Source organism: Delphinus delphis, chromosome 15, assembly GCF_949987515.2.
Source record: "Delphinus delphis chromosome 15, mDelDel1.2, whole genome shotgun sequence".
NCBI classification, from domain to species: Eukaryota; Metazoa; Chordata; class Mammalia; order Artiodactyla; family Delphinidae; genus Delphinus; species Delphinus delphis.
The window spans coordinates 22,946,581-22,970,073 of record NC_082697.1 but is presented as its reverse complement, the minus strand read 5'-3'; the positions used below and the strand labels follow the sequence as shown (position 1 = coordinate 22,970,073).

General features: G+C 45.3%; 1 protein-coding gene across 3 annotated transcripts in view; it reads left to right on the top strand.

The window, feature by feature from the left end:
• Positions 1–19,418, top strand: part of CNBD2 (cyclic nucleotide binding domain containing 2) — a 59,710-nt gene extending 40,292 nt beyond the window's left edge. For 2 of the 3 annotated variants that reach the window (XM_060030875.2, XM_060030874.2), the window contains 4 exons: positions 5,643–5,820; positions 7,737–7,857; positions 13,450–13,613; positions 19,076–19,418. In XM_060030875.2, the coding sequence (XP_059886858.1) occupies positions 5,643–5,820; positions 7,737–7,857; positions 13,450–13,613; positions 19,076–19,394 (782 nt within the window). In that variant the 3' untranslated portion in view covers positions 19,395–19,418. The remainder of the gene's footprint in view (positions 1–5,642; positions 5,821–7,736; positions 7,858–13,449; positions 13,614–19,075) is intronic. The other variant, XM_060030876.2, reaches the window with a different exon arrangement.
• The last annotated feature ends 4,075 nt before the right edge of the window (positions 19,419–23,493 follow it).

Here is a 23,493-nt window from a genome sequence, read left to right as displayed (position 1 = left end):
ACTAGCTGTGTGGATACTGGGCAAGTGATTCCACCTCCCTGCACACCGATGCCCTCAGAGTCTGTAAAATATGACTCATGGTCCCTGCCTCATAGGCTTGTTATAAAATTAAGCAAATGAATATATAATGCTCTTAGAACACTACCTAGATGCATTAGTATATAGTAGATGTTCACTCTCATCATCACACAGGTTACTAGGAGCGCTGAATCAGATCATGTGTGCACAGGGCCTGGGAGGTGCTCAGTAAATTTCAGCTCTCTTCTCATGTCAATTCTTTTTTTCTCTCTTTTCCATTGCTAATCCACCAGAGAAAAAGCCTCATCCCACACATTCCCCCCCCCATTTTTTTTTTTTAACTGTGGCAAAATACACATAATGTAAAATTTACTATCTTAACCATTTTTAAGCACACAGTTCAGTGGTATTAAATATATTCTTTTTCTTACCTGCCTTCTTTTGGACTATTTTGTATGATGCCATTTCATTTTCTCTGTTGGCTTATTAGCTCTAACTCTTTGTCTGTTTATTTTAGTGGTTGCTTTATAGTTTGTTGAACATACCTTTAACTTATCACAGGCTACCTTCACGTGATATTATGCCACTTCACATACAGGATCAGAACCTTACGACAATATACTTCCATTTCTCCCTTCTCAGATTTTGGGCTATTGTCAAATATTCTACCTTCACATATGTTAAAAACCTTACAATACACAGTTGTCACTTTTGCTTTAAACAATTATCTTTTAAATATATTTAAGTAATAAGAACAAAAGTATTTTATATTTACCTATGTGGTACCATTCCTGATGTTCTTCATGCCTTTGTATAGGTCCAGATTTCCATTGTACAATTTCCTTCTGCCCAAAGTATTTCCTTTAACATTTCTTTCAGCTTTTCTATGTCTAAAAATGATTTTGTCTTAATTTTTAAAAGAAATTTTTTGTTGGGTATAGAATTCAAGGTTAACAGGGTTTTTTGTTTGTTTGTTTGTTTTTGCTCAGTATTTTAAAGATTTGCATTAAAGTCTGTCTTCTGGCTTGCATTGTTTTCAATAAGAAGTCTGCCAACCTTCTTATCTTTGTATAACCTCTTTGCATAACTTTGTATATCCTTTGTACGTAATAATGCCTTTTTGCTATGGCTGTTCTCTTTTCTTCCAGTTTTATTGAAATATAATTGACATACAGCACTGTGTAAGTTTAAGGTATACAGCATAATGATTTGACTTAAATACATCATGAAATGATTACCACAATAAGTTTAGTGAACATCCATCATTTCACATAGATACAAAAGAAAAAAATTTTTTTTTTCTTGTGATAACTCTTAGGATTTACTCTCTTAATAGCTTTCGTATATAACATACAGCAGGGTTAATTATATTAATCATGTTGTACATTACATCTCTATTACTTAGTGTTTATCTTATAAGTAGATGTTTGTACCTTTTTTAAAATTTTTATTTATTTATTTTTGGCTGCGTTGGGTCTTTATTGCTGCCTGTGGGCTTCCTCTAGTTGCGGCAAGCGGGGGCTACTTTTCGGTGCGGTGTGTGGGCTTCTCATTGCGGTGGCTTCTCTTGTTGCAGAGAATGGGCTCTAGGCATGCAAGCTTCAGTAGTTGTGGCATGTGGGCTCAGTAGTTATGGCTCACAGGATCTAGAGCACAGGGTCAGTAGCTGTGGCGCACGGGCTTAGTTGCTCTGCGGCATGTGGGATCTTCCCGGACCAGAGCTTGAACCCGTGTCCCCTGCATTGGCAGGCGGATTCTTAACCACTGTGCCACCAGGGAAGCCCCAGATGTTTGTACCTTTTGACCACCTTCATCCAATTCCCCCTCTGCCCTACCCGCTGCCTCTGGTAACCACAAATCTGATCTCTTTTTCTATGAGCTTGTTTATTTTTGAAGGGTAATTGACTCACGGCACTATGTTAGTTCCTGGTGCACAACATAGTGATTCGATATTTCTGTACATGGTAGAGTGATCACCACTGCCTTGCCCTGGTTGGTTTAAAATTTTTCTCTTTATCAGTGGTTTTAAGGAATTTGGTCACACTGTGTCTTCACAAAATTTTTGTCATGTTTCTGTGCTTGGGGTTCATTTAGTTTTTTGGATCTTTGGGTTTATATTTTTCATCAGATTTGGAATGTTTTGACCATTAAAAAAATTTTTTTTCTATCTTTCCTTCTTTCGCCTCCACTTTGAGGACTCCAATCACATGTATATTGGACTGCTTGAAGTTGTTTCACTGATGCTCTATTAATTTTTCGTTGTTGTCTTTTTTCTCTCATTTTTGATCATTTTTATTGCTGTGTCTTCAAGTTCAGTAGTCTTTCTTCTGCATTGTCTAATCTGCTATTAATCCCATCCATGTATTTTTCATTTCAGACCTTGCAGTTTTCATATCTAAAAGTTTGATTTGGGTCTTTTTTTTTTTCTTAAATAATTTCCATGTCTCTGCTTAATATACACACAATTTCCTCTTTGGAATACAATTATAATAACTATTTTAATGTTGTTGCATACTAATTCTGTTATCTGTGTCATTTCTGGGTCAGTTTCAGTTTATTGTTTTTTTCTCTTTATATGGTTCATATTTTCCTACTTCTTTGCATGGTTGGTAAGTTTTCACAGAATGCTAGAAACTGTGAATTTTGGGTGCTATGTATTTAAAAATTCCTGTAAATATTTTTGAGATTTGTTCTGGGATGCAGGTAAGTTACTTGGAAATATTTTGATCTTTTAAAGACTAGCAGTTAGGCTTTGGTAGGTAAGATCAGAGCAGTGTTTAATCTAGAGCTAGTTTTGCCCCATTCATGAGACAAAGCCATTCTGAATATTCCACAGGTGCCCATGACTTGTGAGGCTTTCTATTCTAGCTGTTGAGAACAGGAACTATTTCTGGTCCTGTGTGAACTCTGATTATTTATCCCTCTAAACATTTTGGGTGGTTCTTTCCCCAGCCTTGGGTAGCATTTTTTATCTATTACTGCATAACAAATTATCCCAAAACTTAGTGACTTGAAACAATATTTATTATCTCTCAGTTTCTGTGGGTCAGAAATCTGAGCATGGCTTAGCCAGCTGCCTCTGGCTCAAGTTCTGTCGTGAGGTTGCAGCTGTCTGCCAGGGTTGTGGTCTCATCTGAAGGCTCACTTGAGAGGGACCCACTTCCAAGTTCACTTATGTGGCTATTTGCAAACCTTGGTCCCTCACCTTGTGGGGGTCTCTACAGGGCTGTTTTATGACACTGCAGCTTGCTTCCCCAGGAGTGAGAGAGAGCAACACAGAGTATACCCAAGGCAGAAGCCTTTTAAACCTAGCCTCAAAAGTGATATCCCATCACTTCTGCTATATTCTATTTATTAGAATCAAATCCAGCCCACACTTAACGGGAGGATAGTACACAAATGTGTGGCCATCAAGAGGTGGGAATCACTGAGGGCCATCTTAGTGGCTGCCTAACCACTGGTGGTTTCCTAACATCATTCATGTATTGCTCAGTACTCAGTTGAGACCAAAGGGGACACTCGGAAGATCTTCAGAGTTCTCTCTTTGTGCAACTCTCTCCTCTCTGGGACTCTGCTCTGTGAACTCCAGCTGCCTTGTCTTCCCTGGACTGACTTCTGTCTCATTAATTCAGAGAGATTGCTGGGCTCCTCCTGGGTTTCCCTTTCCTGCACCATTGCCCAGAAGGTCTCCAGGTGGTCGGCTGGGGCAATAGTAGGGCTCAGCCCATTTGTTTTCTATCTTGCAGGGATAATGGTTCTTCATGGCCGTGATGCCCAGTGTCATGAAAGCCACGTTTTTCATGTATTTAGCCCAGTATTTTATTAGTTTCAGGTGGGAGAGTAGTCCCTGTTACTCTGGCTGGAAGCAGAAGTCTAGATCTATGGTTCTTAATAGCTGAGTTTTATTCTCTTGTATGGATATACCACAATTACACCAATTACCTTTTACAGATATTTTGGGTTATTTCCAATTTTTCGCTATTACCTTACTGTGATGAATTTCCTGGTGTGTTTATCTTTGCATACTTGTGCACAAAAACGTATTGGATAAATTCTTAGAATTACTGGATCAAGTATTTGGTCCAGTGTGTACTGGCTATGCACATTTAAAATATTGATAAGTATTGCTAAAATGCCTTCTGAATAGGTTGTACTTAGGGCTTTTTTATATATGCTTTGTTTTTCTAGACCTACTCCTTGTGTGGTTCGAGTTTATTTCTATTAACATTAATTTTAATACTAACACTGGAGAGGTTTTTTTTTTTTTTTTTTTGGTCGTGCTGCACAGCTTGTGGGATCTCCATTCCCTGACCAGGGGTTGTACCCAGGCCACGGCAGTGAGAGCCCAGGATCCTAACCACTAGACCACCAGGGAACTCCCAGAAGATGTTTTTTAAATCAATATCATTAAGGTTTCATTTTCATACAATAAAAGACACACATTTAAAGTGTGTAGTTCAATGAATTTTAACAAATTTACATCTGTTGTAACCACCACAATCGAGTTATAGAACATTTCTGTCACCTCCAGAAGTTCCCTTGTGCCCCTTCCCAGTCAATCCCTATCCTTCACCCCTGGCCCTGGGCAACCACCGATCTGCTTTCCATCACTATAGGTTACATTTGTCTTTCCTAGGGTTTCATGTAAATGGAGTCCTATAGTATGTACTCTTTTGTATCTGGTTCCTTTCACTCAGAATAGTGTTTCTGAGTGGTATTCTCTTGGAGATCTTTTTATTTTTTAAAAAATATTATTTTATTTATTTTTGGGGGGGGTTGCGTTGGGTCTTCATTGCTGTGCGCAGGCTTTCTCTAGTTGCAGTGAGCGGGGGCTACTCATTGCGGTGGCTTCTCTTGTTGCGGAGCACAGGCTCTAGGTGCATGGGCTTCAGTAGTTGTGGCACATGGGCTTCAGTAGTTGTGGCTCACGGGCTCTAGAGCACAGGCTCAGTAGTTGTGGCTCACGGGCTTAGTTGCTCCGCGGCATGTGGGATCTTCCCGGACCAGGGTTTGAACCCGTGTCCCCTGCATTGGCAGGCGGATTCTTAACCACTGCGCCACCAGGGAAGCCCCATGTTGGAGATCTTTTTATTAATGCTCACAGAGGACCTATTATGTTCCAGGCACTGTGTTAGGCATAGCACATACTTTATCTGTAATGCTTACAATAGTCCTAGGAGGATTCCAAGAGATTGAGACTTGTCCAAGGTTCTATGGCTGGTCACCCATTTATTTTTTATTGCTCCTCCTGCCCCCAGTCCCGGTTTGAAAGCCCAGATAAATGTGATCTGTTAATGGAAAGACATGAGCTTTGAATCAGAAACACCTGAGTTCAAATACAAGCTTCAGCCCTTTCCTGGGTGTTAAACTCTGCTTCTCATTTTCTCTCTTAAATAAGGCTAATGGCATTTGTCTAGATGTAATGGATGTAAAGGCTCTCGCTCAGGACCTGGCACAGAGGGACAATAGTGGAAGCCACAGTGTTTTTCTTTCCTGTTTTTCTTAATTCCCCCGTACATCAGACTAGCCACACAGGAGATTGTGATATACCTCCAGACACCTCCAGCACAGCCCTCATGTATGCAAAGACCCATTAATGGGTTTTCCTGTGCTTTCTCTAACAGATCTGTCTCCTGTGGAGAGATTTAAGGAATTCCAGATCAAGTCATATCCTGTACAGGATTTTAGTTCTCTGAAACTTCTGCATCTCCGGAAAGCCCAGGAGCAACAGGGATCCAGCTTCAGTAGGAAGATTAAAACCTCAGCAAATACTCTCCCAAAGACCTTGGGCCCAAAGATCAAGTAAGCTTTGCCCTTGACAGATAGAAGGGTCCAGATTCTGGTTGAAAAGGGGGATATAACTTACAGGGCAGAATGTCAGGGATGCTGGGGAGGGGGCGGAGGTAGCAATCACAGCTTGACCCCAAAGGTTGGGATGTGTGCAGAAGGCAGCCTCCAGAGGTCCTAGGTTTGATATGGGGACTGCCTTCCCTGCCTCCAGCTCACAGGGCCCCTTTAGGTGGTGGCTGCTTCCTTTCTCAGGGAACCCATCTGAAGAAGAAGGGGCAGGACACAGTTTTTGGTGATGACATTCTGTTTGTATATCACTGGGCCTTTTTGACCCTGAGCTTCTTTTTTTTTTTTAAACATCTTTATTGGAGTATAATTGCTTTACAGTGGTGTGTTGGTTTCTGCTGTATAACAAAGTGAATCAGCTATACATACACATACATACCCATATCTCCTTGACTCTGAGCTTCTTAAGAAAAGTCTGCTCATTTAAGGGAGGCAGTAGATAAGTGCTTTGGAGTCAGTCCAATCTGGGTTCAAATCCTGGCTTGGCCACTTACTTTAGCTCTGTGTCCCTGTGCAAGGGACTTGACCTCTCTAAGCCTCAGTTTCCTGGTCTGTAGCTAACAGCATCTAAGTCTCAGTTTGTTGTAAACCAGGAGTTAAATGAGATAATGATAATTATAGCTAACACTTATGGAAATGACTCTGTGCCTGGTACTGGATTATCTAATTTAATTCTCCCAACAACCCTACAAGGTAAGTACTGCTATTATCACTCACATCTTCCAGGTGAGAAAACCAAGGTACAGGGAGAGATTAAGTTACTTATTCAAGGTCACACAGATAGAAAGTGGCAGAGTCAGGATTCAAACCTGAGCAGCTTGTTAGTGCTCAGTCTTGCTATCTGGTATGATCGTCATGACAGAAACAAGGTGGATGCACAATGAAGGCTGGGCTTTTTGCCTTTCCTGGAGAGGAAGGGACATTCAGTGGGCACTGGCCTAGAGGCAGCTCAGTGCCCGCCCCTTCATTACATATGAAGTAAAAATTTCATACTAATAATGGCATCAGTGTCACAGTCTCCTTGGTGGCCCAGGGAATCCTTTGCCTGTTAACATTTCCAGCCTGCTTACCTCCATAATGAGCACCCTGTGGTTGCTTTGTTGTTTTTACCTCTGATGGATACTCTTTCCAAAGGATCCAGTGTTTGAAATCCCAATCCTAGTTCTTCTGAAGGTAGAGATGGAACAGACTTAGTTTCTCTGCTGTAAATAGTGAGGAAAAAGAGGACAGGCTGTCCCCACATTAAAAAATAGACATATGCTGGGCATGTCCTGGGAGGCAAGAATGGAAGCCTACCTTGTGTATATGTTGGGTGAGTTCAGCTATGCTCTCAGCTAATGAATAATCTTTTCCCTGCCTCTAATCCAGATAGCATACTTTGTCTCTTCCTTCTACCTAGCCTGAGACCAAAGAAAGCACAACAGGATTGCCTGTGTAAAACTCACTCCAACGTGAACGAAGTACCGAGTCTACAGATCACTCAGGGAAACCCGTTTTTGTGAACAAACAAATGAAGCCATCTCTCCTCTGCCTGCCTCTCAAGAAGAGCCCCAACCTCTGCTGTGTCCCCAGGGGGACAGAGCTTGCTCTTTCTCAAACTAGTCTTTCCATTTTTAGACAGCTCTGACTTAGAAATCCCCTCCTTGTGCTGAGCATTAAGTCAGCCAGCCTGGACTTCTCACCCATCAGGCCTGGCTCACGTGCATGTCTTCTCCCTGTTAAACCTCTCCAAATCCTGACAGTTTTCTCACCACCTGGGAGAAGGGAGGGGCGATCTCAATTGAATGGGGGCTGCTTATCCAGGGCTTCATGAGCTGGCTGTGTTACAAATGAGTTCTCTTTAACAAGGTGTCAAATTTCAGATCCAGGTGTCCTCATTTCATCGAGTGTCCCATGATTGATACGAAGTATGGTGCTCTCCCCAAGGAGGCTGCAGTGGGGGCCTACGTGAAGATTCACACTGTGGAGCAAGGAGAAGTCTTGGTAAGTGTGCAGAGAGAGCCTTGTTCACAATAGAGTGTGTAACACGAAGGGCTGGGGGTGCTAAGTAATGAGAGTAAATGTTTAAAATCATCCTGTTCTAAATTCGGTGATATTAAGGAATATTGTTGGATTTTTTAAAGATATGATAATGGTATTGTGGTTATGTTTTTTAAAGAGTCCTTACGGGACTTCCCTGGTGGTCCAGTGGTTAAGACTCCGCACTTCCATTGCAGGGGACATGGGTTCTATCCCTGGTTGGGGAACTGAGATCCCACATGCCACGCAGGGCAGCCATAAGTAAATAAATAAATAAATAAGAGTCCTTATATTTCGGAGATACATATCCAGATATTTACAGATAAAATGATATGACATCTAGGACTTGCTTCAAAATAATCCAGGAACAAGGCAAGGATGTCCCTTCTCACTACTATTCAACATTGTTTTGGAAGTCCTAGCTAGTGCATTAAGAAAAGGAAGTTAAACACATACAGATTGGGAAGGAAAAAATATAGCTGTCTTTGTTTGCAGATGACATGATTGTCTATATAGACAATTCTAAAGAATCAAAAACCAAAACAACAACAACAACAAAAAAGAACAAATAAATTTCCTGGAGCTAATAAATGATTATAGCAAGGTCACAGGGTATAAGGCAATGAACAATTGTAATTTGAAATAAAAAACACAATGTCATTTACAATAGTAACAAAAACTGAAATACTTAGGTATAAATCTAACAAAATATGTTCAGGATCTATATGCAGAAAACTATATGACTATAATGAAAAAATTCAAAGAAGCTTTAAATAAATGGAGAAATAGTCTATGTTCGTGGACTGGAAGACTCAGTATTGTTAACATGTCAGTTTATCCCAACTTGATGTATAGATTCAATGCAATCCCAATCAAAATCCCAGCAAGTTATTTTGTGGATATTGAAAAACTAATGCTAAAATTTATATGGAAAGGTGAATACAAACAAACTGATAAATCCATACAATGAAATATTATTTGGCAATAAAAAGAAATTAGCGGGGCTTCCCTGGTGGCGCAGTGGTTGAGAGTCTGCCTGCCGATGCAGGGGACACAGGTTCGTGCCCCGGTCCGGGAAGATCCCACATGCCGTGGAGCAGCTGGGCCCGTGAGCCATGGCCGCTGAGCCTGCGTGTCCGGAGCCTGTGCTCTGCAACGGGAGAGGCCACAACAGTGAGAGGCCCGCGTACCGCAAAAAAAAAAGAAAAATAAAAAGTAATTATCCAGGGACATCCCTGGTTGTCCAGTGGTTAAGACTTCGCCTTCCAATGCAGGGGCTGCGGGTTCGATCCCCGGGGAGCTAAGATCCCACATGCCTCGCAGCCAAAAAACCAAAACATTAAACAGAAGCAATATTGTAACAAATTCAGTAAAGACTTTAAAAATGGTTCCCTTAAAAAAAAAAAATCTTAAAAAAAAAAGTAATTATCCAATAGTGGAGGGGGGATGTTGGGTGAAACAAACTTGGCCATGAGTTGACCACTGTGGGAGCTGGGCCATAGGTGCTGGAGCTGGGTGGGCGGGTGAGCTGTATGGGGAGGGCACGAGGCCTCCTGGTGGGTAGCGATGCACCTCAGTCTTCCTGGAGGTGGGGTGACTGTCTTCTGATGTATGGTCATCGTTGTTGCCATGAATCTCCAGGGTCTTCACCCCGTGCTCCTGCTCTGGCCTGTGCGCCCCCCGAGACAGGGAGGTCAGCCCAGTACTGTCTGGAGCCCCAGGCCCTAGCACAGCCCTCGGTCAATACCGCGTGAATATTTCCGAGCTTTTCAGCAGCTCTTATTTTTGCTTAGTAAAACTCTGCCTCCTACAATTTTTAAGGAGCTCCGAACCCCGCTTACCCATCCCCCCAAGAACAAACAGAAATCAGCTTCCTTGCCACATGGTGGCCTCTTAGGTATTTAAAGAATGCTGTTTTGTTTTTCATTCAGCATCTGTGCCCCGTTAATTATTTTCTTATGCAGGGAAAACATTCCTCCATTCCTTCAGTCTTCATGTGATATAGTTTCCAGCCTTCTCACTTCCGTTTCCCTGCAGTTTCAGTGTCTCAGAGTGAGGTGCTCAGGACTGGACACAGGCCACCTGAGGCCAGGCACCTGCAGTGCATGCAGCCTCGTAGGCTGCCCGCGGAGGAGCTGGGATGCCTGGCACCCTGGGTGCATGGAGGAACCACAGGGCAGACGAGGCGTTGCTCACTCTGGTAGAGGGTGACAGGAGCGGGGAGGCTGTGGAAGATGGAACAAGAGGGACTTGGGACTTGATTCTCTAAGCAATCCTGGAAGGCTCGGAGCAAGGCCCTGACTGCCTCATTCACCACACAGGACCCAGGGCAGAGAAACTCCCACCACCAAATATTCATTAACGAGATCCTGTTGAAGAAAGTGCCGTTGGTAAAATTCTGTTCTCCCTGCTTTCAAGGCCCTGGCTTCATTTGCAGGAGAATGAATGGTAACAGCTGTGACTGTATTCACCCACCAGGAGGTAGGAGATCACATTTTCCTTTGGAGGCAGGAGCGTAGAGCTGAGTCAGCCTTGGAAACAGCAGAGCTTGGGGCCTGGAGTAAAGAGACCCAGCTTTTGAGCCAGGGGGTGTAGGGGAACCAGCTTCTCCAGGGAACAGGCGGGCTGAGGCCTCAGACATGGTCAAGACTGGGCAGAGCAGCAGGGAGATGGCAGATGGGCCACCTCACATATTGTAGTTTTTGCTTCTAATTAGCTTGCTGTGTGGCCTTGGGCAAATCACTTTACCTCTCTGAATCTGAACCCTCATCAGAAAATGAGGTCATTCACCTGGGTGAGCTGCTGACTCTAGCGTTCTATGATTCCGTTGGAGCATTCACTCAGCAGATATTTCTTGAGGATCTATCATGCTCCAAGCATGGCCCAAGGTGCCAGTGTGGGTGAGTAAACTGACAGTATTCTTGCCCTTATGGGGCTAATGATCTAGTCTGGAGACAGACAGTAAACAGATAAAGCAGCAAACACACAGAAAGGTTTTTTTTTTTCTGCAGTACGCGGGCCTCTCACTGTTGTGGCCTCTCTCGTTGCGGAGCACAGGCTCCGGACGCGCAGGCTCAGTGGCCATGGCTCACGGGCCCAGCTGCTCCACGGCATGTGGGATTTTCCCGGACCGGGGCACGAACCCATGTCCCCTGCATCGGCAGGCAGACTCTCAACCACTGCGCCACCAGGGAAGCCCACACAGAAAGTTTTAAATTGCTGTTGGGAATGGAACAGAAAGCTGAGTTGAAGGGGGTGGTCTTCCTAAACGGAGTGGTCAGGGAAGGCTGCTCTAAGGCAGTGATATTTAAGCTGGGACCTGAATGACAAAAGGAATAAACTATAGACAGCCTGGGGGGAAGAGTGTTCCAGACAGAGGAACAGCAGGTTGAGCCTGAGGCAGGAAGCAGCCTGGCATGTTGAGGGGACTGGAAGGGAGGGCAGCATGGCTGGAACAGAGTAAACGAGGCAGGAGCCTTACAAGGGTGAGATAGCCAAAGCCTCGGTGGCCACAATGAAGAGTTCTGCTTTATCCTGGGCACTTTGGGAAGCTACTTGAAGACCTGACTCCGGCTGGAACGTGTGGAGTGGAGTAAAGGTGGATAATAGTGCCTGCTGACGGTACTGCCCTCAGTGAGGCCCTGGACAGATTGCTGGTTCAAATCCCGGCTCCACCACTTTCTGTCTTGTTACCTTGGGCAGGTTAGTTAACTTTGTGCCTCAGTTTCCTCGCAGTGTAGTGGTTAAAAGCATGGACTCTAAAGGCAGGCCCATCCGAGTTCAAATCCTAGCTTTATTGCTTCCGTGCTGTATGATGTTGGATAAGTTTCTTAACCTCATCAGCATCCTCTGTAAAATGATGATCATAAAAGGACTCACCTCATGGGGTTCTAGTGAGGGTTCCATGAGCTAACACACCCCAAAGCTACAAGAGGGCCTGGGATTTAGTGAAGGCTCATTAAACATTAGCTGGTGCTGTCATCACCGTCATCATCATCATCATCATCATTGTTATTGTAATTATAAGATACATGACCTTTGCAAGTAAATTTCCTGTTTTGAACCTTATTTTCCACATCTGAGGCTGATAATCCCTCTATCGCCGGGTGGTTGTGAGGATCACGTCTACACACGTTTCTCCCACACAGTAGGAGCTGACTAAAGAGCAGCCATCTGACTTCTGTGCAAGGCCTGGCGCTGGTCAGAAGGGCCTTTATGCCCATTGCACTGAGCACAACTAAAGTGTGAGGAGCTTCACGTCTCCCAGAGCATCCTCACACACCACACCATCTTGTTTGGACCTTCAACAACTTCATAAGAAAGATAACACACCTCCATTCCAGTCTTACCAAGGAGAGACAAGGCCAGGGCTCAGAGTAGATGGTCATTCTTCAAGGTCTGGAACCCAAATGGTGGTAGTGTGGGTGAGGGCGGGGAAGGAGAAGCTGTTCCAAACCCTACTTCACATCTCCTTTCAAACTGAGAATCCTTCAGAGACATGCAGGGCAGGTGTTTTCACCTCTGTTTCACAGGTGAGCAAACAGTGGCCCAGGGACGTATAACTTTGCCCAAAGTCGCATGACAAGTAAACATATGGATCTTTCTTCTGAAGCAGGATTATTCTCAATCCCACACGGCCTCCATAGAGCAGAGCTCTTGGCGCGCAGGCTCAGCGGCCATGGCTCACGGGCCCAGCCGCTCTGCGGCATGTGGGATCTTCCCAGACCGGGGCACGAACCCGTGTCCCCTGCATCGGCAGGCGGACTCTCAACCACTGCGCCACCAGGGAAGCCCTGGCTGATGTCTTCTTAAGCCCAAGACAGCTGGGCATTGTAGGCTCTGGACCAGTGACCTCCCTTCCCCTCCTTGCCTGAGTCTTAACAGCCAAGAGGCTGAGTGAGCCCTGGATTGGGGTTTCAGCAGCAAAGACTCTGGTCCCGGCTTTGCCCCATCTCAGAGTGTCTCCTTACAAAGGGGGTTACACTCTGTAAAGCTGTGCCTGTTGATCTCCATCTCCCTTCCACGCCAGGGAGCCCAAGGGGCAACGGGAGCCGCACAGGGACTACCAGTGGCCCCAGAGCCCGTGAGGGACGGAAGGAACTAAGGCGACACACGCTTATGAAGGAAGCCCTGGAGGAAAGGGTGTGGGAGGGTGTGACAGCTGTAAAAGGGAAGATGTAGAAGAGGGGGATGAGCTGTCTGTCATAGTCCTAAGGAAGAGAAAACGGGCTGGCCTGGCACAAAGAAGAGTCGAGACTGGACACCAGGGAAAGCTTGTAAAATGCCGGCGCCCGGCAAGCGACTGTGCGAGTGCGACTCTTGCAGAGCCTGCTGCCCGTGGGCAGGACAACTGACAAAGTGCCTTGAGGGCTGTTCTAATGTGAGGAGCCCCAGGACTTTGATGTCATTAGCAAAGAGAGTTCTGGACTTCTCCCCGTCACTTGCTGAATGACCCCAGGTGGATTCACCTCCTGTTCGGGGCCTTGTTTTGCCTACCCTGAACATCTGCTTGTACAAGTGGATGGTCTCGAACTTTCTGGGACTTCTTTTTTCTAGGGCCTTCACCAGATCCTCCTCCCGGAGAGCCAGCGTGACACTCGGCCCTTGATCCTGGTGAGCCTGGGAGCTGAGGTGATACGGGTTAGGAAAGAGAAGTTTTGCGAACTGATTGACAGTAAGACAATAGAAAAATTGTCGAAGTTCGAGATCAAGTACCCCAGGTCAGTGCTGGAAATGTGCGTACCTCCCACTAGATCAAATGAACAATTTTTTTGCCTCTTATTTTGGTAAAAGGAAGAAAAAAGTGATGATACCTAAAGCTGACACTGGTGGAATGAAACTGATAATTGTTGGTACACTCGAAATTGGCTCAATCCTTTTGATAATAATTGTAGATAATAATGTTTCAGGGGACACAAAACTGTTCCTACTCTTTGAAGCAGTGGTCTACCTATGAATTTATCTGTATGTAACTAATTATAGGGAAAGCTACATACACTAAGATGTTCGTAGCTGCCATATTCATAATAGAAAAACAACCACCTTTACCCACATGCGTTACACCAGGGGGATAGTTTAGAAAACTGTGGTACATTCCCTTGATAGAAAGTCATAAGTAAATGAGTGATAAAATGCTACAAGAAAAGGATAGGGTACAAAATTGTATCTATACATACTATGGCTATGCCTTTGTAAAACACTTACATGAGAAAAATCTAGAAGGAAAATGAGCAAAAATGATAATATCTGTGGTATTGCCCAATTTGTAATAGTCATTCTCTCTGGAAGCTCGGACTAAAAGGGACTTTCTGGTTATAGTTATATATTCCTCTGATGTTTAATTGGTTTTGTAGTGAGTATGCATTTCTTTTATAATGAGGGAAAAAAAAGATATACTTTTTAAAGTTGTTGTCAGGGTATGACATTCCAAGTGGGGTTTTGTTTTTTTTTTTTGCGGTACGCGGGCCTCTCACTGTTGTGGCCTCTCCCATTGCGGAGCACAGGCTCCAGACGCGCAGGCTCAGCGGCCATGGCTCACGGGCCCAGCCGCTCCGCGGCATGTGGGATCTTCCCAGACCGGGACACGAACCCATGCCCCCTGCATCGGCAGGCGGACTCTCAACCACTGCGCCACCAGGGAAGCCCCAAGTGGGGTTTTTTCCCTTTATTCTCCAAATGTTTGTTAATGATGATATATTACTTTTATAATTAAAAAAAATTATCTTGAAAGATTTGATAAAAAAGATTTCTTTTCATATTTCCCTAGTTTCCAAATTTTCCAGAGTGAGTACTTTTATAGTGTGAAAAAAACCCTAATTTTTAGGTAAAAACGAATTTATTGTCTGGACTACTGGTCACAAAACTGTTTTGATCTAACACCGCTATTACTAAAGAGTGTTTGAGTGTATACCCCCTAGAATATATATATGATATAAATAATATGTTATTTAACTTATTTTTATTTATTATGTCCATATATTGCTATATGAATATATCATATATATTATAAACATGCAACAAATAGATCTTTAGAAAGAATAAGACAAAGATAAATATAAATGAAGTCCTACTGTTTACTTCACACAGCCCAGTGGATCTCTTTCACCTCCCTGGCTGACACCCTTACCCCCACTTTGGGATCCCCAGCCCAGACTCCTGTAGCCGTCTTACCGCTGGTCCCCTGCCTCGGTCTCTCCCTGCCAGATCCTTTCTGCATACTTTGCTCTTGCTAAAACCCAAATCTGGCCGTGTTAAACTCCTGCTTAAAACCTTTCAGTGGTATCTCACTGCCTGTAGGATACAGTGCAGATTCAATGCCACGTAAATGGCCCTTCATTTTCTGACCCTTCAACTCCCCTGCAGCACCTCCTGCCACCTCTAACCCACTCCAGCAACACAGGCAGATTGCCTCCTGGACCTGCACATACTTGCCTTTGCCAGTGCAGGCCCTCTGCCTGCAATGCCACCCCTCAGTCCTGCTCCTCTCCCCTTTATTTTCTGATAAACTTCTTCTCATTCTTTAAGATTCATATCCTCCAGAAAACCTTTCATGACTGACCGCAGGCTGGGCTAAGTACCCCTTTCTGTGCACTCATAATCCTCCCTACGTAGCTCTCACAGTGGCCACACCACGTTTTATTACAACTGTTTAGAGCTGCGTAGTTTTCGCACAGTTCTTTCCCCACCACTTGGTTAATTGCTTCGTGAACGCAGGGATTGGGCTTTAGGCACCTTTCATCTCTAGCACCTGTACAGTACCTGGCACATGGTAGATGCTTGATAAACGTTGGGTGAGTGAATAAATGGGACACACTTATTAGGGAAAACTGGAAAATGCTGAACATTTAAGAAGGTGAAGACCTTCTTAAATGCATTTGCATTCCTCCAACAGTCTCAATTAGCATTTTATGTATTTCCTTTCAGTATTTTTTTTTTTACCGCATGGCTGTGTACCAAATCGGTATTTATCATTCAGGCACACAAAGCTTCATAATGGAGATCATACCGATTGTACAATTTGGCATCCTCCCTCCTTTTTCTTTTCTTGTGGTGATGCTGTGATCAGACATCGTTTTGTGGGCAGGTGTGGGAAGCAAGTGATTCCTGTGGTGGAGAAAGAGGAGGTGTGAAGGCAAGCAAATCTGTAGAGTTGCTTCAGCCGTGTCCAATAAGCACATGAAAGAATTTGCCATGGGATCCACATGACCTTGGATAAGTCATTTTCCCTCCTCTAGGCTTAAGACTCCCATCTACAAAACAAGAAAATTAGACCAGAACAGTGTTTCCCGAAGTATGGATCATATTCACAGAAGGCTTACAAGATGACTTTAGGTGGTACGCGGATTGTAAACAGCTATGTATTTATTCTAGTGTGAACTAGAAAAACATGACTAGCTCACTAAACTGATTTGACAAACTTGTTGCTTAGAACAAAGCCAAAGTAAATACTTAAGTAGAATTTTAAAAAATCATTAATAAAAGAACAGATGATATGTAGCTATGGTCCAAATTGGGGCAGTTTTGTGGAAGAAAAAAAAAAAAAAGTTGGGAAACACTGGTGGTTCCTTGCAGTTCAGCCATGCCCCAATTCTCTGATTCCTGCGTACTACCAACATAAAAAATAGCTATTTAGAAAATAGCTACTCAAAAAAGGATTTAAGGAGCCTTAGCTTCTCACATAACATCTGGTACATGATGGGTGTCAGTTAATGTTGGTTGAATTGAAACTCAGAGGTTTATGTAGACTTGAGGGTGGCAGATGTTTGGGCACTCAGCATCTGTGCTGCCCAGTCAGCACTTTGCTGCAATCGTCTGCAATGCTGACAGATAGAATTCTCGCTTATTCATTAATTGTTGAACTCATGGTTTTCTAGACTGCTAAAGCAGGCAGAAAATATAAGCATTATCTAGCTCAAATCCTCCATGTTTTAATTGAGGACTGTGAGGCCCAGGAAAGGGGACATGACATCCTGCAGATCACACAGTCAGTTGGTGAGACACCTGTCCTGTGGATGCTACAGGCTAGATTATCTGAAGCCTCTCCCCCATGTAGAATACGAACAGCTGAGTTCACAGGAAAGAAGGGAAATCTCCAAGGCCCCAAATGAAGAGCAGCCTCAAACCAAAGCACAGAGTGTGATCTAGTGCTGGATGGCCGGGCAGGCATGGGGTGGGGTTGTGGCTGAGGGCACCATGGGCTGAAGTGTTGCATCCCGCAAGGACAGATGACACTTTCAGTTCAAGCGAGGCAGAGAGTGGAACTGGAATTGCTGCATGAAGCTGAGGACTTTAGAAGAGCTGCCCCATTTAGTGAAAGACTAGACTAGAAATCAGTGTGACCGTTGGCATCAGGAGGTTATGTGGAATCTTGTCTGTCTTAAGTTGGACTCTGGATCCAAAAAAAAAGAAAAAGATCCCTTAAGAATCTGTAAGCATGTGCTTGCCCCCTCATAGGTTTTGATGAGTTCCTTAGCCCCACTGAGCCTTAGTTTCCATGCTTGTGAAATGGGGTGGTCCTGAGGATCAAATGAGTTAACAAGTGTAAAGTGCCTGGTCATGGTAAGTGTGAAGCAGAGTTAGATATTGTTATTTATTATGTAAGAAATTGGGAGTTAACGGGACTTTTTAGTTGGAGACTATCCAGTGGTGTGCTGGGAAATGTTCAACAATCAGCGCTCTGGGAGATGGGAGGTAACCTGATTGGAAGTGTTTGCTGGTTTCTGTGGTGCACATACTACCGCCATGGCCGGTTTTGAGCTACCAACCTGATGTCATCGAGCATGAAGTTGCTCTCGTGAGCTGGTAGGAGCTGACGCTGGCAATGCTGAGACCACCAGGACTAACTTGTAGCCCATTCTGACCTCTAGATTTTATATTAAGTTGATCTCTATGAATCGAAGTTGATTTTGTCCTGGTCAATATAATCTACCCAGAAGAATGCTCTAATGTGTTAGTGATTTATCAGAGTTGCCTCCTTAGGTGAGAGTATAGGTGAGTCAGTGGAAGTTGAGTTTGCCCTTCCCTTGCTGAGGTCTCAGAAGAAAATAAACCAATGAGTCCTGAGCCCATTCCACCCTCCCCCACTTTCCTCACCCTCATGTGCTATGAGGGAAGGGGGCAGAGTAGAGCCAGGGCACCAAGACCAGTCCAAGGTAGCTACCAATGGACTTTCTATCTCTATAGAGTGGCCTTGTCTGGACATTTCAGATCAATGGAACCATGTATATGTGAATGGCTTCTTAACATAGTGTTTTCAAGGTTCATTCATGTCTTAGCATGTATCAGTACTGCATTCATTTTTATTGTCAAATAATATTCCAGTGCATGGATATACCACTCTTTTATTTACCCATTCATCAGCTGATGGACAGTTGGGTTGTTTCCACTTTTTGGCTATTATGAATAATGCTGCTATGAACATTCTTGTTCAAGTTTTTGTGTGGACATATTTTTCATTTCTCTTGGGTATATACCTAGGAGTGGAATTCCTGGGTCATAAGTTAATTGTTTAACGTTTTGAGGAACTGCTGGACTGTTTTTTCAAAGTGGCTGCATCATTTTACATTCCTGGCAGCAATGCATTGGAACCCTCGCTCCAATATCTCCACATCCCCGTTAACACTTATTATTATTTGTCTTTTTAATTATCATCATCCTAGTGGGCATAGGTGGTATCTTGTGTGGCTTTGGCTTACATTTCCCTGATGGCTAATGATCACATACGTAATTTAAAATTTTCAGTAGCCACGTTATAAGAAATCAAAAGAAACGGGTAAAATTAACTGTAATAATATATTTTATTGAATGCAGTATATCTAAAATGTTATCATTTCAACGTGTAATCAACATAAAAATTACTGAGATATTCTGCATTCTTTTTGTTGTTGTTCTAAGTCTTTGAAATCTGGTGTGTATTTTATACTCAGAGCACACCTCTAATTCAGATTCATCACACTTCAGGTACTCAGTAGCCACACGTGGCTCGTGGCCACCACATGGAATAGTGCAGGTCTAGGTGATGAAGGTGTGGAAAGGTAAAGGAGGCAGAGGGAAGAGTCTGGGAAAAGGCGCGGAGGTGGGACAGGGCTCAGTGTGTTTCGGGGCTGGAATGAGGCAGGGCTGGAGGGGCAGGGGGCAGGGAGGAGCTCGTGTGGGAACCTCACCATCTGGGCCTTGCCTTCAGCGATGAAGATGTGTGCCAGAAGTTCCTCGAGGAGAACAGCTGGAATGTCTTCCGGAAGGACCTGATGCGGCTGCTGGTGGAGCCTCGCCAGTGTCCACCATTCACCCCAATCCAGCCCAAGAAGAAAGGGATCTACAAGCCCAAGGCTGTGATGCTGGATTTGTGTAGCTTAGACAAGAAGACTAGACCTCGTCATCCCATTTTTATGGCACCCCAGAAATACCTCCCCCCATTGAGGATTGTCGAAACCATTATAGCACCCCGGTACAAAATCCAAGAACTCCTGCCTCAGTATAAGAATGCAGGGGTCCTTGTTTAGAATCAATAAAAGATGTTGGGTTGACCCTAGTGTTTCCTGAATAACCACCATGGGAGTTGTGGGGCTTACAGTGGGGGATCCTGAGGGCTGAGCCATGGGTCCGGAGAGGTGTTTGGGGCAGCACCTGGGGCACTGTCTCTCTGGACACTTGTGGGACTGAGTAAGGGATGGTTGGGAGGCTGGGTGGGGATGGGTTAATCACTGGAGGTAGCCTCAGAGTGGGAGAGTCTTATCTGAGGAGACAGATGGGAGACACAGAGGCAAGATGGGGTTGCAAACTCAAATGCCTTGCAAGGCCGGCAGGTCGTCTAAAGGAGTGTAGACAGGACTGGGGAGGCGGCAGGGGACGGTGGGGACTGGTGCGCACATTCCCCATCCAGGTGGAGCCGCTGCTCCGTAGACCCAGTCAGTTGATGCCATGCCAGGAAGTAATGCAGGCCCGGTACTGCCAATCTTTAGATTTCTCAGGAGAACCCAGAAACGCAGTGTTTTAGATGATTCCTACCGGTTTTCAAATGTGAGCAACGAACTCAAATTGTTTTTGAAATATTGTGTTAGGCAAACAAAACACATACGCAGGCTGCGTTGGGCCCACAGGCTGCTGGTTTGTCAGTAGCTTGTCAAGCAGCTCTGTCAGAATGACAGGGTGTTGCCAGAGACTGGAGTGAGGCGTGACCGTGGGGGGAGGTACAAGGAGCCAGAGACAGATGGGCAGCGTGACAGGAGCCGGCGTCCCGGGTCAAGGATGAGGAGTGAGCAGCCTGAGAGAGGATGCAGACCAGAGACAAGGACGCAGTCAGTGGGACCTAAGGAGCTCTCCTTGGTCCCTCCGGCGGGCCTGGAAGCCATCAGTCACTGGCCTGGGCTGGCTCTCCTTGTTGGTAGCGCTGGGCCTAGAACTCAGGGTTCCTGTCTCACTCCAGCCCCGGCACCACAGACCTGGGACCAAGTCCCCTCTCTCCCTTGGGAAAACTTTGAGAGCCCTGAGGGGCCTGGTAGAGGCCATGGCAGCACAAGAGCCCAGCCTGGTGGTGCCAAGAGAGACAGGAGCCCTCCCCCACCAGTACCACCCCCCCCACAGCACCCCCGTGAGGAGCGGACTCGGAGGAACACCGGGCAGTGAGCCGGCATCGGGAGCTCTGGAGAGCCTGCTTCTGTCCCATGGGACCCCCTTGAGTGCCTGGAGTGCTTCACCTGCCTTCCGGTTTCCCCAGTGGCAAAATGAGCGTGTTGGACAAGATGAATGGTTTTCACGAGTGAGAGGTGAGTACAGTTTGAAAAGCACATTCAACATTATACTTCTGTTTGTCGAATTTAGAAGAAAGCTGTTTTCGTGTTACACAGCAAAGAAGGAGGAGTAGGGAATTTGTCTGTCAGAAGAGCGTGTGGATGTAAGAGAGGAGAGAAGCAGTGGACTTAACCATCTCCACTTCCCTGATAGCTCCAGAGGGTCAAGGAGCCTGGGATGTCTGCAGCAGTCCTGGAAGGGCTGCCTGTGACCTACAAGGACAGGGTGGCATGGTTTGGGGACCAGGTAAATTAGGGTGTCTGACTATATTCAGAGATCTCTTTGTGTGTAGGTCTGTGGCTCCAAGATGATGGTGTGGACATTTTGTTCATTCATTTGAAATGTATTTATTAAGTACTTGCTCTGTAGCAGGTCCAAAGGAGGATAAGAGGCAGTCTGCATTCCCTCTTATTCTGTAGGCCAAGGGTCAGCAAACTCTATAAAAGGACAAATAATAAATATTTTAGGTTTTATAGGCCTTATGGTCTCTGTTGTAACTACTCAACTCTGCATGGTGAAAGCAGCTTTAGTGTTCCAATAAAGCTTTATTTGCAAAAACAGGTGGCAGGCGGGCTTCCCTGGTGGTACAGTGGTTAAGAATCCACCTAAGAATGCAGGGGACACGGGTTCGAGCCCTGGTCGGGGAAGACCCCACATGCCACGGCGCAACTAAGCCCGTGCACCACAACTACTGAGCCTGCGCTCTAGAGCCCACGAGCCACAACTACTGAGCCTGCGTGCCACAACTACTGAGCCCACACGCCTAGAGCCTGTGCTCTGCAACAAGAGAAGCCACCGCAATGAGAAGCCCGCACATCGCAACGAAGAGTAGCCCCCACTCGCCGCAACTAGAGAAAGCCCGTACGCAACAGCAAAGACCCAACTCAGCCAAGAATAAATACACAAATAAATTTATTTTTATAAAAAACAAAACAAAACAGGTGGCAGGCTAGATTTGGCCTGTGCACCATTGTTTGCTGACCCCCCGCTCTAGGCAATAGGGAGCCCTTGAAGGTTCTTGAGTAGACCTGACATGACCAGAGAAGGTGTGGGAAGCTTTTTATTGAGCATTTATTTCTATGACAGCCATCTTGCTAAGCATCTGACTGGAGTCTAATGACTTGGGCTGAGATCCTAGGTCTGCCACTTAATGGCTGTTGAGGATTAAAAGAGGTGGTACATGAACAGCAAGGGGGAGAATTTTATTCACCAGGACCACTGTGTCCAGCTTCCTGGAAAGTGAGAGAAAAAACTTCCAGCGTAGGAGGCAGAGCAAGTTTTCTAGGGGAGCGGTGGGTGAGAAATTAGACTAGAAGAGCAGCCTGGGAGCAAGGGCATCATATGTAGGGGGAGAGGCTGTGAGGGTTGGGGCTTTGGGAAGTCTTGAGGGGAACAGAGAAAGAGCAAATCTTTTTCTGAAGCTACTAAACAACAGATAGAAGAACTTGAGAATGAGAAATGCCCAAAGAGGTCTTCAAAGAGCTTTTCTGTGCACTGAGAATGTGTTTTGCCTTTGGCATTTTCTTGAGAAACCAAGTAAACATTTGAATAGCTCCTTTTTTTGGGGGGGGGATAGCTCTTATTTATGATTTTATGCAATAGTGCTGTTTCTTTGAGTTCAGTTACCAAGCAGACAGTGGGCAGCATGAGGCCCTAGTTATTGTTCAGTTACACATGTAAAGTCCCTGGTACATAGTACGTGCTCAATACACGTTAGATGGTATTAGTACCTTTTTTTAAAAAATTTATTTTATTTTTGGCTGCATTGGGTCTTCATTGCTGCGCGCGGGCTTTCTCTAGTTGTGGCAAGCGGGGGCTACTCTTCGTTGCGGTGTGCAGGCTTCTCATTGCGGTGGCTTCTCTTGTTGCGGAGCATGCTATCTAGGCGCGTGGGCTCCAGTAATTGTGGCGCATGGACTCATTAGTTGTGGTTCACGGGCTCTAGAGCGCAGGCTCAGTAGTTGTGGTGCACAGGCTTAGTTGCTCTGCGGCATGTGGCATCTTCCCGGACCAGGGCTCGAACCTGTGTCCCCTGCATTGGCAGGCGGATTCTTAACCACTGCACCATCAGGGAAGTCCTATTAGTACCTTTTTGATCAAGGTCAATTTGGCCATCCAGAGACTCTCTTCCCCCTTCAGTGGAATAGGAAGCCAAGGCTTTGGAAGGCTAAGCTTTCATAATCAATGATAAAGATCATCTCCGAGAGATTTGGGATAGGAGGGTGCTGGCTGTCATCTCACCCGAACCCCACACTCTAAGTGAAATGGTTAATGTCAATATTAAGAGGCAGCGTTGGAGGGAGAGAGCAGAGGCAGGTCACCAAAGCATTAACATGCACTGTGGGCAAGGGTGCTATTCGAAGGAAGAATGAGTGGGACAGTGTGGGGAGGGATGTGTGAGAACCTCCCAGCCTCCGGGCTGTGAGCTTCAGAATCCCTCCCCTTCCGCATACACTCTGCAACAAACAGCAGCGGATCAGAATCCGGCAGGGAGGAGGTCACATCAGGATTTATTTGGGAGAAGAGTTCATTCAGAAGGAACCAATATGACACCCCTTGACACAAGTGTAACTAATAAACATATTTTCAGTGCTACAGAGGTTCTTACTGCCCACCTGGCACAGATCCAAGGGTCAGGAAGCCCATAGTGACCTGTCTCAAGGGAGTAGGGCCCGGCTCAGGTACGGAGTGCTCCCTGTGTGTCCACATTGTGTGAGGCACTCTATAGAGGCTATCACTTATCCTGAAAATACTTCCTGGCAACTAACCAGGTGGCATTGTCCCCATCTGACAGACGAGGAGCCTGAGGCC